At 59.5% G+C, this 15,892-nt stretch overlaps 2 protein-coding genes across 2 annotated transcripts; one reads left to right on the forward strand and one right to left on the reverse strand.

The window, feature by feature from the left end:
- Positions 1–3,994: 3,994 nt before the first annotated feature.
- On the reverse strand, positions 3,995–8,485 carry ZNF503 (zinc finger protein 503). The gene is made up of 2 exons (XM_017548695.2): positions 7,253–8,485; positions 3,995–6,532 (listed from the first exon to the last, which is right to left on the reverse strand). Exons 1-2 carry the CDS (start codon positions 7,550–7,552, stop codon positions 4,904–4,906), a joined length of 1,929 nt encoding a protein of 642 aa, XP_017404184.1. The 5' UTR covers positions 7,553–8,485; the 3' UTR covers positions 3,995–4,903.
- Positions 7,551–15,121, forward strand: LOC108318159. The gene is made up of 5 exons (XM_017548960.2): positions 7,551–7,633; positions 7,738–7,977; positions 8,232–8,401; positions 9,377–9,765; positions 13,436–15,121. The coding sequence occupies exons 1-5, from the start codon at positions 7,551–7,553 to the stop codon at positions 13,820–13,822; spliced, it is 1,269 nt and encodes a 422-aa protein (XP_017404449.1). The 3' UTR covers positions 13,823–15,121.
- Positions 15,122–15,892: the final 771 nt, after the last annotated feature.

Consider the following 15,892-nt stretch of genomic DNA (forward strand, 5'->3'; position numbering starts at 1 on the left):
AAAAAAAAAAAAAAAAAAAAAAAAAGAAAGAAAATCTCCATAAAAAATAATAGCAATAACACCAGAACTTTTTTGAAAACCGAGCAATGTTCACCAGACCCTCCCCTAGCTGGAACGGCATCTCTGGTTCCCAGGCACTGTTCTTCAAAACTTCATCAGGCAAGAGCAGCCAAGGTGAGAATCTCTGCTTATAGCCATCTCTCACTAGCTATGTGACCTCAAGCCAGTGTCTTTCTCCCACTGAGCCTCAGTTTCCTCATCTGAAAAATGGGGTGAAGATTCTTTTAAGTTCAGGGGTACAAGTGCAGGTTTGTTACATGGGTAGACTTTTGTCATGAAGGTATGTTGTATAGATTATTTCATCACCCAGGTATTAAGCCTAGTAATGGAGTGACAATTCTAATGACCTCATGGAACTGTTGTGAAGTTTAAATGGGATGATATAGGGTCCCATGGGCTGGGCATAGCCCGTAAACAGATGTGGGCAGGTCAGCCTGGGTTTTTCAGTCACTCTAAGCAACCACCAGGCCACTAGCCACATTTAGTGAGGAACCCTAAGCCATTATAGGCAGCAGAGGCCAGCAGATGGCCTGGCAGGGGATAGGTCCCACCTTCTGGGCAACTTTTACGAGTTTTCTGTGTAAGTCCTGTGCACTAACTGATTGCGCCACTGGAGCTCCAGTTTTATGAGTTTTCTAAAGCACATGAAGTTCATCATCTAGCAGGGCTTTCTCTGCCTTTCCTCACTGCTTAAAGACTGAGCCCATCATTTTTCCTTCTCTTGTCTGCTGTCAGAGCATAATTATGTGCCACACATAACCAGGTGTGCCAGAGTCAGAGCAGGGAGGTGGCTTCTGTGGAAGCAGGGGTGAAAGTGTGGAAACATGTGAGTGAGGACGTGTGTTGACAGGCATCTGCATTTGTGTTGGTTGTGCTGACCAGGAGGTCCACAGGCTGGTGGCAGATTTCAAAATCTGGTCCTTCTTTGGTAGCTATCTCGGAGGAACACCTCCCTGATCTGCATCTGTGCAGTCACCCAGCACAAGGACACCAGGGTCACTCAGTGTCACCACCAGAGGGGCAGGTAGGGGGATGAGATTGGATGGTACGGGAAAGGCCTGGGCTTTATCCGCTGCCCTGCCACTGGCCTCCAGGACTTAGCCTCGGTTTCTCCAACTGTGTCAGGGATGAGTAAAGGGATAAGCAGGCCTTGGCAAGAGGTAGGCGCTAGGAAATAATCAGTGAAGGAGGGAGTGAATGAATGCAGGACTGTGTGGGGACTGTTTCAGCATGGCAGACAAGGTGACGTGTCAGAGCCTCGAGGGTGGCGGTTGGGGCTCCCCAGGTTGGGAAGGGTCTGACTCCTGTGCCAATCCTCAGAACCGGAATAGAGAGCAAGGGGGAAACAAGGGCAGAAGCTGAAGCAGGTGGAGAAGAGCAGGGGAGACGGTTCGCAGCAGGAGAAAAGGAGCGAGGAGCCACAGAAGGGGCCTCTCTAACACCACCCCCAAAGCCACGCGAAAGTGGAAGCGCGGTGCCTGGGGATGCCCACCCAGCCGGCGGCCCGCAGGCTGGCCCGGGTTCCCGGGCTTCTTCCCACTCCGCCGGGCTCCGCAGCGTCGCCTGCTGGACACGCGGCGCTCAGCCCGGGCTCTAGCCGCCCGCCGGCTCCCCTAGGATCCCGCGGCTGTTCGGGAGACAGCTGGAGTCGAGGGGCGCGCCTTGGGGAGGGGCGTTTGTCCCTCCGAGGAGGCTGGCACCTCTGCCTGGACGCGCAGCACACACTGGCAACCCACCCTTCACTTACCGCGCGTCTGGGGCGATTCGGAGCCGTCCAACACGTCGGAGAATCCTTTCTGCCCTTACTCACCCGCACCCCAGCGCCGGAATGCTGCTGCCTCTGCGTAGCTGCTACGGGAAGGGCTCTCATCAAACTTTTAAGGGGCTTTGGTTATGGGTTTTGTTGATAAAATACCACGAAGGGGCAAGAAGGCACGAACGTCCCCGGTTAGTCTCACTGCGGGTCCCAGGCCTGAATCCCAGGGCGGGGGAATGTCTAGGTCCTTCCGGGCGGGCAAGGTGTGGTGGCTCAGGGACTTCTGTCCCAAGACGCGAGGCAAAGAAGGCACAGCTTGTGGGTCGCAGTGGCCAGGAGCGTGTGGCTGCTGCTGGTGAGCGGGTGGTAGACGCCTGGCTTTCATGTCTCGAGCCATAGGCACTGGAGCGTAGGACCCCGGCTGCAGCACCCCACGCGCGCCCGCCCTCCCACCTGTGGGGTGGGGGTTGCCTGTCCGAGAGCCTGGGGCGAGAAGCCCCACGCGGGCTAGGATTCTCGAGAAACCAGGCCCAGCCCAGCCTCTCTCGGCTGGCCCAGAGTGGGAGCGGGGCTGCGGCGTCCGAGGACGCTGCGGGCCAGGAGTCCTCCTCGGCGCGGACTCCGGTTCCCTGGGTCTCGCGACTTCCGGACATTAGGGTCGGGAGTGCGGAGGCGGCAGGGGAGCCAGAATCCCCACCAAGTCAGTTTCAGGAGGCGGCTGGCGCGCTCCCAGCGGCGTCCGGGAGGTCGCTGGGGGTGGCTTTGCGTGCAACCCGGGTAAAGGCCCTGCAGCCGTGAGGCTGGCGCTGAGAGGAAGGTGGAAAATCTCAAAGTCACCAACCCGGGTACAAATGGCGGCAGGGACTGCGGGCTGTCCGACGCAGGCCGGAGGCCAAAGATGGACTCTGCACGGCCAAGAGTCCCCAGAGGCTACGGGGGCACCTGAGCGCTGAGGGGATCCCGACACTCGGAGAATCCAGAACAGCCTGACCCCAGGGAGTGGATCTGGGGTGCGCTCTCAGCGCTGCGACTCCACGGTCCCGGGATTCCGGGAAAGGGCGCTCTGGGCTCAGAGTCCCCAACCAGCCGTAAGACCAGGGCTCGCTCCCAGGCCTGGAGCGTCTGGGAGGGGGCTCTAGGTCTCGGGCCCCCCCTCCCCAAAAGCGACTGGGACTCTTCTCTGCCTGCTTCCTTCGGCACTTCGGGTAGCTCCGTCCTGCCGCCCAAGTTGGGGAGAAGTGAGCGGCGCACGCCACAGGGAGCCGCGCCGGGACCCAGACTCCCGCCGAGCTTCTGCCGATCGGAGCCCTAGGTGCCCACCTGGTCACTCCAGAGAGGCCAGGCCCGGGCGCCAGGACGCTCGCGGGGCCGCACTTGGCGGGGCTTTCCGGGTCCCTCGCCGGGCGCGCTCTCCTGCGGCGCGGACTGGAATAGAGCGCCAGCAGCGGAGCCACCCGGACCGGGAAAAGCAGCAGCGGCGCCAGCCTGCCCCGGGTCCAGACTCCGGAGGGCGGAAGGAGCCGCGGGTGGGGGCGGGAGTGGGGGCGAGGGTAGGGGTGGCGTTCTGAAGACCCTGGGGAGCCAGAAGAAGAAAACAGGATTGACTCTCCCCGAGGAACCAGAGGGTCCCGGCGCACTCTACCCAGACCCGCGACACAGGTTCCCTGAGCGTCCCCCCCCGCCTCCCAGTCTGGTCGGCTTGCCAGCCACGGGCAGGGGAGGCTTGGAAGCCAACGCAGGGGCAGCGCGCTGCCGCACGTCCACAAGGCCCGGGCCTTGGCCCAGCCGGCGAGTCCCAGCCTGCTTGGCTTTCTGCACAAAACGAAACCCAAACGCCCCAAAAGCTGAGGAGGAAATTTAACAAAAAACCTCTTACCCCCCAGCCCCCTTTCACTTTTAACAAGCCGGCTGCCAAGACAAAATTGAAACAAAAACGAAATGATAGATAACGGAGGACACTATCTTTCCAAATGGTGAAATTTCCTTTAAAAATATGTTCCCTAAGGCCAACTTCGCGGCTGGCCGCCCCTTCCGACGCCTTTGCCTCCCAGAAAATCACAACAAAGCGATCGGAAATTCGGCCACGGTCCCGGGAAGGAGCAGCAGTGAGGCCCCGGAACCCACTGCGGCCGAAACTGCCATGCTCTCTTTAACCAAGAAATAAAAAAGATAAGAAGAAGAAGTAAAACCTTTTAATACATCAAATATACGGAATTTTAATCTTTAAAGCGATACATTGTCTATTATTTTAGTACATGACGTAAACCTTGTCCCCTTCTCAGCGGGTGGACTTAAAAATTAAAAATAGTTAAGTGTTCCTTTTAAAGAACAAAATAAGGCAAATGAGGTTTTGGAATAGAATTTTTTCTTTTTTTTTTTTTTGTTTTCTTCCAGAATACATACAAAAAAATACCCATTCTCTTCGATGGTATACACCTTAAAAATAATTGCAATTTGAAATCAGAGCTGACAAATTGTGACTTTTTTTTTCATTTTTTGTAACAAACATGCATGTAAATTTGTGTTTCAATCAGACATTAAATAACGTACAATACAATCATAGCAATTTTAAAGTAACATTAAAGAGAAGACCTCTAGTTCTGTGGCGGTTTTGCTTTTATTTATAATCTACAAGGGATGGGAGGGTTTGTTTTCCACATTTTTACCCTCAAGATTTAAATTGTTTCCCTCCTCCTTTTTACCTACAGAGCTCAAACTAAATAATGCACTTTTGAACCACGGGTCCGCTTGGAGCTAACATAAATAAATACCAGTGTCCACCGATGCAGTCCTCAGATGAACACTTTCTCAATTATTTTTTCCTTCTTTTTCTATAAAAAGTCAAATGATATTTTTTCAACTTTTATAAAGTTTGGGTGGGGAGGTGAGAGGAGGGGAGAAAGGGAGTCCCACCGGGTCTCGGTTGCTGCTGTCGGGTAGATAGATACGGTATATATTTATTTCCTTTCGTGGCCCGAGTCCTCCCCACGCGCGGGTGTCAGCAGCCTGGGCCATGATCCCGCCCCTCCCTGGGCTCCTCCCTTCCCTCAACTCCTTCCTCTCCCTCGCTAGCCCTCCCGGCCGCCCTCACTGATACCCCAGCGCCGAGGCGGTGGTCAGTCTCTGTCCGTAGAGGGCGTAGGGGGAGTAGTAGGGTCCGGTGGCGGCAGGCACCGGCACAGGGGCACCGGGCGTGGGAAGCGGGCTCTTGGAGTAGGGGTGGTAGCGGCTACTGAGTCCCAGCGCGTGGTGGGGGCTGCGCAGCGCCAGCGTCCCAGGGCTGCCCGGCGCGCCGGAGGTGGGGATGTGCATGTGGCAAGCCATGGCGGCCGCGGCGGCGCTGGCCAGAGACGAGGAGCTGGGGTAGCCCGACAGCAGTTTGTCTGTCCCAGGAAAGGCCGTATGGGTCCGCAAGTGGCTCAGCAGCTCTTCGGACGTGGCGAAGCGCTTGTCGCACGGCCCGTTGGCCGACACCCAGTTGCAGATGTGGGGGAGCGGGTCGTTAGGGAGCATAAAGCCGTAGGGGTAGAGGGGGTGGCCAGCCAGGGAGGGCGGTGTGGCGCCAGCAGCCGCGGCAGCCGTTAGTGAGGAGTGCACACCATGCAGCGGATGCGTGGGGTACACCAGCGGGTATCCAGACTTCAGCGCAGCGGCCGCCGCAGCCGGATCGTGTGCGCAGGAAGCGCTGGCTGCTGCCGCCCCTGCCAGGTGGCTGGCGCAGTGGTAGCTGAGGCAGTACGGGTCCCGGCACAAACTGGCTGTCATCACCGACGGCGGAGACGCCCCGGCCAAGGGGCTGGAGCCGGCCGGCTTACTGCAGCCCAGAGACCCAGCGGCGGCTGCCGCCAGCTGTGCCCCCACCAGGCTGCCCGGCTTGGTGGGGTCGAGTGCCACGCCATGTGGCAGGAACTGGGGCGGGTAGCCGGCGTAGGCCCCGGCCAGGCTGCCTGGGTAGGTCATGCCCGCGGGAGGCAAAGGAAACACTGTCTGGCCTGGCTTGTAGGGCGAGACGGGCGCCACCAGCCCAGAGCCCAGCACCGAGGAGGAGGTGGGCGCGCTGGGGCCGGAGCCAGAGCTCGAGCCAGATGAACCGCCGCAGTCCGAGCCCAGAGCCTTGCCCCCCGGGCCCCCATCAGGGTGCTGGTTCACGTCCACATTAATCCCGCCGCCGCAGCTAATCCGGCCGTGCGCCAGCCCCGTGGGTCCCCCTTCGGCCGAGGTGCCCCCGGCGCCCTTGCCGCCGCCGCCCACGTCGGTGTCTTTCTTGTCGTCCTTGCCCTCCGGGGCACCCCCGGCCGAGGGCAGCATACCTCCTGGGGAGCAGGCCGAGGCGCTGGAGCTCGGGCTGCCTGTCCTGGGCGTGAATGGCTGGCAGGTGGCGCTCGGTACCCGGAATCCCGACTTCTCCGCCGAAACGCCCCCACCGCCGCCGCCCCCGCCGCCACCACCGCCTCCACCGCCACCTCCCGGCTCCTTCTTATCCGAGCCGGGTTTGGAGTACGGCTTGAAACTCGACTTGTCCTCCACGCCGATGTCGCTGAGCTTGAGGGGGCCCGATTTGGCGTCCTTGTCGCCTGCGGCACCGCCGCCGGCACCGCCCGCGCCGCCCCCGTTGGAGGCGACCGAGGAGAGTTTAGAGGAGGGCGAGGGGTCAGGCTTCCCGATCTGCGAACATGTTTGGGCCAACAGCGCCAGCGGGCTCTTCTTGGCATCGAGCTGCGGGGTCAGATGATGGGGGGGTCACACAGAGAAAGAAGTGGAAACCCTTTAGCATCTGGCTTCTAGGGTTCAAATGCCTCTCTGCAACAGCCCACGAAGATCTTCCCAGCCCCGAGGCTCAATTCTAGGCGGCACCCCCTCTTCAACACCCACTCACAAACATTCTCGCCCTTGGGAAAGGCAGCAGATTCCCCTTCCCCCCACCCCTCCCAGCAGCATCTTTCCTGCCCTCTCTGAACGCTAATTGGATTTTTAAAAAGCAAAATGTTTTGGGTTTTGGTTCTTAGACCCACAACTGTACCCCCTCCCCACAAACACTTCCTAATTCTTCAGAGTAAGGGCTTGGACGGCTGGTGCCTCAGAGGCTGTGTGCACACACTGGCTCCTGGCAAGCCGGAGGACGGCGACTTTGGAACTGTATTTCAGACCTCCGCCTGCCTTCAGTGCCGAGTGAGGGGGCCTGGGTCGGGTTAGGGCTTTGATATCAAAAGGAGAAACAAGTATTGGCAGTCTTGCTCCCTAGCATTCACACCGCATTCCACCACCTCCCCCTTTTCCGCCCTAGTTTTAAGGTACGGAAGCAGTAGCCTCGTCCCCCATCCAGGAGCTGAATCACTCCGACCCCCCCCCACCCCCGCCCAGATCCCGAGAAAAAGAAAGCCTTAGGGTGGCAGCCAGGGTAGTGGTCCCAGCGCGATCCAGAGAGAGGGTCCTTACCTCGATAGGGCTGACGGGCGTGGAAGGCAGGGGCTGCAGGTACTCGGGGTGCAAAATGTGGCCGGTCCGTGCCGTCAGCATCTTCAGCACCTTGATTGGCAGGCGGTTGGCCTGGCGTAGGGGGTCAGAGGGGGGCACGGCGTGCACAAAAGGCTTGGTGCTGCCGGCCGGGGACGAGCCTGGGCCGGGGCCGGAGCTATTTCCAGAGAGCGCGCTAGTCCAGGCAGGGTCTGCACCGCTGCCGCCGCCGCCGCTGTGCTTACTGCTTCTTAGGGCAGAAAGCGAGGGCGCTGTGCTCATGACCCACCCGCGCGCATGGGAGCAGCGGGGGGGAGGGCTCCGGGAGGCGCGGGGCGGGCTCGGGGCTGCGCGCTCGCCCGGGTAGCAGGAGCAGCAGGAGGAGGAGCTGGCTCGGCGGCCGCGGGCGCCCAGCGCGCCTTCTCGGCGCCTGGAGCCAGACTTGAGTAATCCTGGGTGGCCCGCAGCGGAGCCGTGGCCGGGCTGGGGGAGCCGGCTGGACTGCCTGAGTGCCGGGCGGCTCCCGGTGTCCGCCTCGGGCTGCTCCCCTGCGCTGCGCTCTCGCGGCCCCGCGCCGGCGCTACGCTCTGCGATGTGAGCCGCTGCGTGTCCAGCCGGGGCTCTGGCGAGGAAACTCACTTCAAAAGCAGCTGCACAGAGGGGGAGATTAAAGCCTTTGCCGCCTTCCAATCAAATGGGAGCCCGAGGTGATTGGAGGGTCAAGGGGATGTGACGCGTCCCGCGCCGCCGCCGCCGCCGCCGCCTCCGCCAGGACTCTCAGAGCTGGTTTTAATGGGCAGCTCCCTCCTTGCCGCCCCCCTGTGTGTCCCCTCCCTCGATTTCGCTCCGAGGACGAGATGGACATCTATTCTACGTTTGCCATCCGCCGCCTCCCTCTTTTTTCCTCCTGGTCGTTCTTCCTTTCCCCACCTCTAAAATAAACTGAAACCTTCTTTTGGAGGGGGGTGCGCGTGAGGAACAGACTGCGGGGGTATCCAGAAGGAGCACCGGTGAGAGTGTGGACACCAGCCGGACTGTCAACTCGAGGGGCACAGGGAATCCACACACCCAGTGTTTTTTCTTCCTCAGTAATCGAGATCCCGCCCGGCGCAGCGCAGCGCGGCCACCAGGGTAAGGCAAGGTGGGGAGCCGGAGCTGGAGGAAGCCCGCCCGCCCGCTCTCATTTCCTCAGATTCCGCGGCGGAGAAACCAGAAACTAGATGGGCAGTCGCAGCAGCGGCTCCACAGCGCGAGGCGCGCTGAGCTCTCCGCCCTTCCCGGCCACGTGACGCCCGGGGACGCGTAGATTGGGGCAGCAGCGGGGGTCACATGTTTCCTCTGTTTCACACTCAGTCTCCCCCCCCAACCCCCCATTCTTACTCTCCTCTTCCACCCTCTTTTCCTCCCTCCCCTCGTTCTTTGGGCATCTCCACCCCTCCATCAATTGTCAATGTTCCTCGACCGCAATCAATCAGTTATTTGTCAGCTCTTGTCAATCCGCCCGTGATTTATGTCAGCTTTTGTTGCTGATTACAAGGCTGGTGCGACTTGAAGGGAAAAAGGAGAGGGAGAGAGAGATGAAGAGGAAGGAAGAGACCGAGAGGGAACTGGAGGAGGGGAAAAGAGGAGCGGCCTCCTGGGATGAGGGGTGGGGTGGGAGCTCTAAGAAAAAGAATGAAAGAGGGGAAAGAGGCGGTCTGTGTCAGGAAAATGAATAGTGAGAGTAAAGTGCGCAGGTGCGCCCAGTGCGCCGAGAGGGGCGCGCAGGCCTGGAGTGCGCGTCTGCCTTCTCGGTGTCGGAGAGACACCCACCTCTGGGGGCTTCGGTCTCTTGGGGTCGTGGAGTTCGGGCGCGGCTCCGGGTACCCGAGACCAGGAGCGGCAACGTCTAACACGGGAGATTTCCTGCCACCCCACCTTGCCGCCACTAGTCCCCAGGGGGCGTGTAGCGTGCGGAGGTCAGGCTGCCACCCTCGGTAGTTCCCTAACCCCAAACTCGGAGACTTCTAAGAGCCACACCAGCAATGAACCTCAAGTCCTGTAGGTCAATAGTGGGGTAAACCTCGCCTCAATTCTTTGACATCCTCAGTCGTAACCAGGGCTGAGAGGCTGCGAAGAAGAGGCCCGGTGGTGGGTGTGTGTGGGGAGAACCGTCTCAGGCTCACTCTTTCCCTCTTCCGACCTTCCCTCACCTCCTGCCCTGCGCTATCCCCACAGGCTGGGGAGCCAGGGTCACTCGGGGCTGCTGTCTTGAATTTATTCGGAACGTCGCGTCGGAACGACCTGCGCTGGGAGAGCCGGGGGAAGGAGCGAGAGAAGGCAAGGGCGGCTGCCTGTGGGAACACGGGTTCTTCCAAGGAAGCAGAGCGGGACTGCTGCGTTCCCCTCGATTTCCACCGTCACTCGGGTTTGGAAAGAAGAGGGAAGGCGCTAAGTGCGTGCCACCGCGTACCTGGACCTGGGTGCCCAGTGTGTATGCATGCCTGTGGCGCTGCGTGAGTTCTCGGGGCTTTGACAGCGTCCAGAGCGGGTTCGAGAGTCCCCTCCAGAAACTCTCAGAGATTAGAGGGGGTGGGTGGGTGAGGAGGACACACCCCCTTCCTCGGAACCACTAGCAGGACTTTGAATCTCCCTCCTCCGCTTTTCCGCCCCGGCTCTTCCTTTGTTGTCAAGTCCTTTTGATAAATCGTGGGGCTGAGAGCTCTGGGAGCCAGTCTGTGCCCGCGAGGGGGGCGGGGGCCGAGCCTGGAAACCTGGTTTCAAGCGGCGCGCACCCGGGACTGAGCCGGGTACGGGTACGCGCGGGGGTCGGGTCTGGAACCTGCCCTCGGCGTGCTCACTCTCTCCCCTCGGCCCATCTCACTCCCCTCCCCCACCTCACTCCGCTACTCCGCTTCTTTCTCAGTCTCTCACTCCGCACGGGTGCCAAGAACTTTCTGGGGTGAGTTTTAGAATTTCCTCCTAGGCATTCTTTTTCCGCGTTTGGATTTTATCCCTTGGCTCTTGTAGGCCAGTAAACTTTATAAGATGGTAACTTTACTGAAGCTCATTTGGAGAGAAGAGCGGAGTGAGGTGGTGTGTGTTTGGGGCCGGTGTTTGTCAGTGTAAGAGCACACCTGCATTCAAGGGAGTGTGTAGTGTCTGTGCGACATCTGAGGAAGGTGAGTGCGCGAGCGGGTGGCGAGGCCCCACGCTGTACAGGTTGTCTGAATGGTCTCCCAGGAGCGAGTCCCAGGTGTGCATTTCGGAGGGCGGGATACTCCTACGCTGTCCCTGCGGGGCAGCGTGTCTGTGAAGCCGCTCTTATCCTTCGCGTGTGTTCGTGTCTGCCTGGTCACTGAGTGCGCGGCCTTCTAGATGATGACTCAACCAACGGCAGTGCTCCCAACGCCGCGAGCCCAGCTTTGGAACGCTATCGCTGCGGCCTCCCCGCGAGGCCCGGGCACTGAAATTCTGGGGGCTGCGGCAGGGCTGCGGGCGACGAAGCCAAGGACGTCCCTCCCCAGACTCGAGAGGCAGCTCTGCCCCCTTTCCTCCAATTCCAGCGGCTTTCTTATTACGCCCGCGGCTAAGGGAAGGCAGCCCCAGCACCTGAATCCTGGGGGAGCCCTGGAGTGAGTGCCTCCTGTGTCCCTTGGTGTGGCCGCACACACTTGTGGGGCTGTGCTGTGCTGCGTGGGCGCGGGTCGTGGTCAGCGTGCGTTCGCTTTTCTCAAAACTCCACTCCGAGGGTCCGAGCGCATGGGGGCGCCTGGGGGCCTGTGCGCCCGGGGCTTTTGGGAGGCGCCAGCGTCCGAGCCTGCGCACCTCGCGCTGGAGGCCAAACTCCAAAGGCCGGGCGGGCCCGGGGGTGGGGAGCCATTAATTACTCTGCGCCAGGCCTAATGTCTCCAACCCCCAGCAGCGGTTGGCGTGGATGTCCTGCGGATTTTATTTGCACACAATGGAAATGATTTGTTTTCTCTAAAAAAGGAGTGGACATGGCAGATATTGGAGGAGGGGGGTGGGAGGAGAAGGAAGGGGAGAGAGCTGAGGAAAAAGTTTGAAAATGCCTTGAACTATTCACTGTCGAGATGGCTAATCAGTATTGAGGCCGGAGGGCAGGCGGGCCGCCTTTCACCGCCGCTTCCCTTTCATCTCGGGCTCGGCGGAGGCGCTCAATTAAAAGCCTATCAGTTTGTAAGTAAATCAACGCCTATCAGAGTTGTCACATCAAACAAAACGATTATTATTGCAGCCCGCCTCCCCTATTAATCTCCCTCGAAGATAATCCGCCTGACAGGTCAGGCCTGGCGAGCTGGAAAGCCTGGCCCAGAGCGCCCAAACAGTCCAGGACTGGGGAGCGCCCCCGGGGGCTTTCCTATCCGAGTCCGGCCCTGCCTCGCGGTCCCTGGGAGGGGGGGAGAGAAAGCGTGTGCAGAGACCTCTGCACCCAGGTCCGCCCACCCGACTGTCTGAATGGTCTAGAATCGAGGCCTAGAATCGCGGGGCCAGTAGGGGATAGACCCGCACGGCCCTTGCCGCTGCTCGGGGCTGGGGAGGCGACTGGAGTGTGGGAGCCGTGTCCCCGTGTGGTCCTGGCGTCTGGCCTTGGGCTGCGCTCTCCTCCGGCGCGCCTCTCCTGGCTCTCATTTCTTTTTTCTTTCTCCCTTCTCCTTTTTGTTTCCTCTCCGGCGTCTTTCTGGGCTCCCCCATTTCTCTCCTTCACTTCATTTTCCTTTTCCCTTTCCTTATTTGCCAGGGAGTATTTCCCATTCTGCTCCCTCATCTCCGTGTGCCGTATAAACCATTCGTGCGCAGCCACACTGCCTGGAGTAGGACGTTCTTAGGGCCCGGGTTATTTCTCCGGTGACAGGGTTGCCTCAGGAGTGTGTAGTTCCCAGAAACTCATGGCAAAGTCCACTCTAATCTCTTTCCAAGTAGGGGCTCTGAGGAGCGCTGCGCCTGTTTAAGGGTTGGGTGGGTTTGGAGGGGTGAAGAGGAAAAACAGGGAGAGAGACTGGTAGACAGTTGTCTTATTATGGAATTAGTATTTGGCCTTGGAGTTTCAGAGCTGCAACGTTGCCGACCTCGCTGTTGGCGTTGCCTGGGCTTGGCAAATATGTAGAGAAGACTCACAGGACATCCGGGCCTCAGTAGTGACTATGCGGGGGGGGGGGGGTGTCTGATATTTTATAAGTAAATACACCCAGATAACTGCCTCTGTGGCCTCAAGTTAGTACCCCAAGAGTTCGGGTGGGGCCTGGCTTCTAGAAGGCGCAAAAATTGTGGCCTTCTTCCCGGTGGCCTCCAGCTTCCTGCTTTGGGATTCCTCAGAATCGAGCCGGACTTGCCCTTTTTTGCACTCTTCTTCCACATCTGTAGACCCAAACGGCCACTGCCGGAGCCAGGTGGAACCGGGATTGAGGTGTGACTGAAGTGTCTGAGAGGAAAGGGCTGCCCGCGGGAGCCCAGGCCTGCCACCTGATATGCCAGTGCCCCGCGAAGGCTCTCCGCGCCTGTATCTAGGAGAGCCCCCAGGGCACTGCAGTATTGGGCGTCGGGCCGGGCCGAGCCTCTCGCAGCAGTCACGCCGAGGTCATCCAATAGAGCCCACTTCAACTTGCATGGCACTTGGGGTGCAGGACCCGTGGCCCCCACGGAGGGTTTCCGAAAGCCTCTCCATTTGTCCGCACTCTCCACCACCGACCTTGTAGGAAATTTATTTCTATGCCCAGAAATATTGTTTGGACAGAGTGGCTCGGTTATCTTCAAGCCTGCCTTTCTTAAATATATTTATTTCACCTCTGCCGTGCTGCAGATACTTAAAGATCTGTAGATACTGTACCCCTCAGCGATGCAGGACTCACTCTGTTTATAGATAATATTCTCTGGATGGTTATTTGGACATAAGTTCTATCTCCAGCCCAGATGACGCCCAAGCAGGGACTGTAAAAGGACACTTGCTCTAGAATTTTTCTGAAATATATGTGCATACACGGAGAATTTAAGAGTATTTTTATATTCCTCTCTAGATCTAAATATTCAGATGTGTTAATTATATGCCCTGGAAGCTGAAAGCGATCAGTGGTGTTCACACTGGACGTGGAGCTGTTTGTATAATTTTCATCTCCCTGCACTTACACGTGAATCTCAATCTAATAAATTCAACCTTGTCATTTTTAGAATCGACGGGATTTCTCTGGCTGTCGTTTGCGCTGCATTTATCCGAATACATCCAGCTCGCAGGCATCCTCCAGGAAATGGCTCCGGCTCGTGTGTACGCCGACACCTCGGCCCTACGCGGGACTCGAGGTGGCTCCTAGTGCCCGGGCAGCTGAGAGTCCGGCCTCCAAAGGAGGCTGGACAAGCAGCGCCCCCAGGTTGAGCGGCCTCAAGCTGCTTGGCAGTGCCTGGCAGCCCCCACCTCTGCTGGTACTTCGGAAACCCGCCCCGCCAGGTTCGCCCGCGGTGAAAACTGAAAGCAAATACTCCTACAGGGGTAGCCCAAACTTCGACGAAGGCTCTCTCCTGCGCCTGTGTCTCGGAGAACCCCCGGGCTCTGCAAGTTAGCAACAGAGATTCTTTAGCGGCTAAGGAAGGGACCTGCAGGGTGGGGTGAGGGGCAAAGAGGACACTGGGTGACCCAGCCTGGCCCGGGGCGAAACGCAAGAGAACGTGCCACCTTCCTTATTTCAATGCAATTTCTCTGCCCCAGATGGTAAAAATAGTTTCCGAGCTGCGGCGGACGCCCAGGATATGTTTGCAGAGATCAAACTGGGGAGGAGGCAGCTTTGTAAAAGTTGCAGGAAGATTTGCCCAGAAGCGTCCGCCCGGCGGGGCTCAAGAATGCTTGGGGCCAGCTCCACGTTCCTTGAAGCGGTGGCCAAGAATTAGCCTGGGTAACCCCCTGCCCAGTTCTCTGTCCTCACTTCTAGCCAGCGCTTACCTGCCCTGCAAACTTCCCGGCGCAGCGCCTGCAAGGCCAGGACGCAGCTAGGGCTAGCAAAACCCCGCCGCGGCGCACTCGGCCCCACCCCTGAGAGGCTGCCCGGGGTGGGAAGACCAGTGTGGTTTCCGATCCCACTCGGCTGCTCAGACCCTCAAGGCTGATCCCCCCAACCCCTGGGAGCCGGTGCTTCCCTCTGGTAGCCGCGATCTTGCGGGCCGGCGAGGGTGCAAAGTGCGCGCGCTAGCCCGCGCGGGGGCGGCCGCGCGTCTCTCCGCGGGGCCTGTCGCCGGGCTGGCCGCGGCGGGTGAGTGATGAGGGCAGAGAAGGGCGCCCATAAATCGCGGGTGTCAGGGCGAAAAACTCTCTTTATTGTCTGCGTGATGGATGGGCCCGGGGACGAGACACCAAATACTTCGTATCGCCTTTAAATGGGAACACATTTTCCGCGGCCATAATTCATGTTTTTTAAATAGAAAGTTTGAAATGTTGCCTATATTTCACCGGCCCTGACATATTTATGAATCGCTCCCTGCATGCAAATATCATTATTTAAAGCGCCAGGGAGAGCGCGGGGGAGGGGAGAAGGCGCGGTTCCCGGGGCGTGGGGGTGGTGAACCGGGGAAATGTCGGTGGAGGGGGGCCATCTCCCTAAAGGGCAGAGGGTTAGGTGCGGGGAACAGCCGTATCCGGAAACCGAGCGTGTCCTGGGGCTTCTGTCCCGACGCCGGACCCCGCACGGCCGCCCCGGGATGTTTTTCGCGGCTTGGGACCGAAGAGAGGCCCCCGGCCCCTGCTGGGAGACCAGGGGGCATTTTTCGTCCCTCTCTGAAGCTGTTATCCCAGCTGAAACCACCTTTTCTAAGAAGAAAGTTTTTTTAAAAAAGGAATTTAACAAACACAAATAATAATAACCCAACATGTTTCGTGTTCTTTGCCACTGCATCGATTTTATTGATTTTCATTCTGCAAACCTGAGAATGTGCGTGCCAGGTCGGGGAGGCTGTCAAAACCCAGTCGCGGCGGGGACTGGGTGGGGGACAATCCTCCGGCGCCGCGGCCCCGACCCGCCCCCACCCAGCCGGCGCACCACCTCCCAGTCACCACAGAGCCTGCTCAAGCCTCCGGGCCATAAATGACCTGGCCCCCAAGCGCCGGGAGCTACAGTCCCGCCCCTCTCTCTCCCCAGTGCCCTGCAGCGCTCCCAGGGTCCGCGTCTGCCCTTCCCAAGCCCCCACTGTCAATACAATCGCTGTAAAAAACAAAAATCTTCTTAAAGCCAGACACGTGCCGTCGGCCTCTCCCCTGCCCGCCTGGCCCAGGAGGCGCCCACACCTGCGCTCTCACTTGCCGAGACTTTACCTGTGCAGTCCCCTGCGGCGCCGGCAGCCGCGCAGGTAACCGAGAAATGGAAGGGAGGGCTGGGGAGTGGGAGGGACAGAGAGCACTGCCCGACACAGCCAGATTCGCGGACCCAGGGCCTCCTCTCTGGACCGACGCTGGGGCCCCAGCAGAACCAGCTCCGGGAGCCGAACTGCGCCCGGGAGAGCGAGCCGGGGGAGGGGCGAGGGGAACGGGCCTTGGGAGGGAGGGGCGGGCCCGGCGGCACTTCCGCTGGGGGTGGGGCTGCGGGCTGACGCGCGGGTCCCGCCCCTCCGCCGCGCGGGCCCGCCCTTCCAGGCCGGGCGCCACCC

This window comes from Cebus imitator, unplaced genomic scaffold (genome assembly GCF_001604975.1).
Source record: "Cebus imitator isolate Cc_AM_T3 unplaced genomic scaffold, Cebus_imitator-1.0 Scaffold11, whole genome shotgun sequence".
Classification (NCBI taxonomy): domain Eukaryota; kingdom Metazoa; phylum Chordata; class Mammalia; order Primates; family Cebidae; genus Cebus; species Cebus imitator.

What these genes read in the sequence shown, in the direction of transcription:
- LOC108318159 (XM_017548960.2), top strand. Translation starts at nt 7,551, where the DNA reads ATGACCCACCCGCGCGCATGGGAGCAGCGGGGGGGAGGGCTCCGGGAG. An exon ending in CAATCAAATGGGAGCCCGAG is followed by an intron (nt 7,978 to 8,231) that starts GTGATTGGAGGG and finishes CTTCTTTTGGAG; the next exon opens with GGGGGTGCGCGTGAGGAACA. An exon ending in ATGCATGCCTGTGGCGCTGC is followed by an intron (nt 9,766 to 13,435) that starts GTGAGTTCTCGG and finishes TGTCATTTTTAG; the next exon opens with AATCGACGGGATTTCTCTGG.
- ZNF503 (XM_017548695.2), bottom strand. Translation starts at nt 7,552, where the DNA reads ATGAGCACAGCGCCCTCGCTTTCTGCCCTAAGAAGCAGTAAGCACAGC. An exon ending in CGCCCGTCAGCCCTATCGAG is followed by an intron (nt 6,533 to 7,252) that starts GTAAGGACCCTC and finishes CTGACCCCGCAG; the next exon opens with CTCGATGCCAAGAAGAGCCC.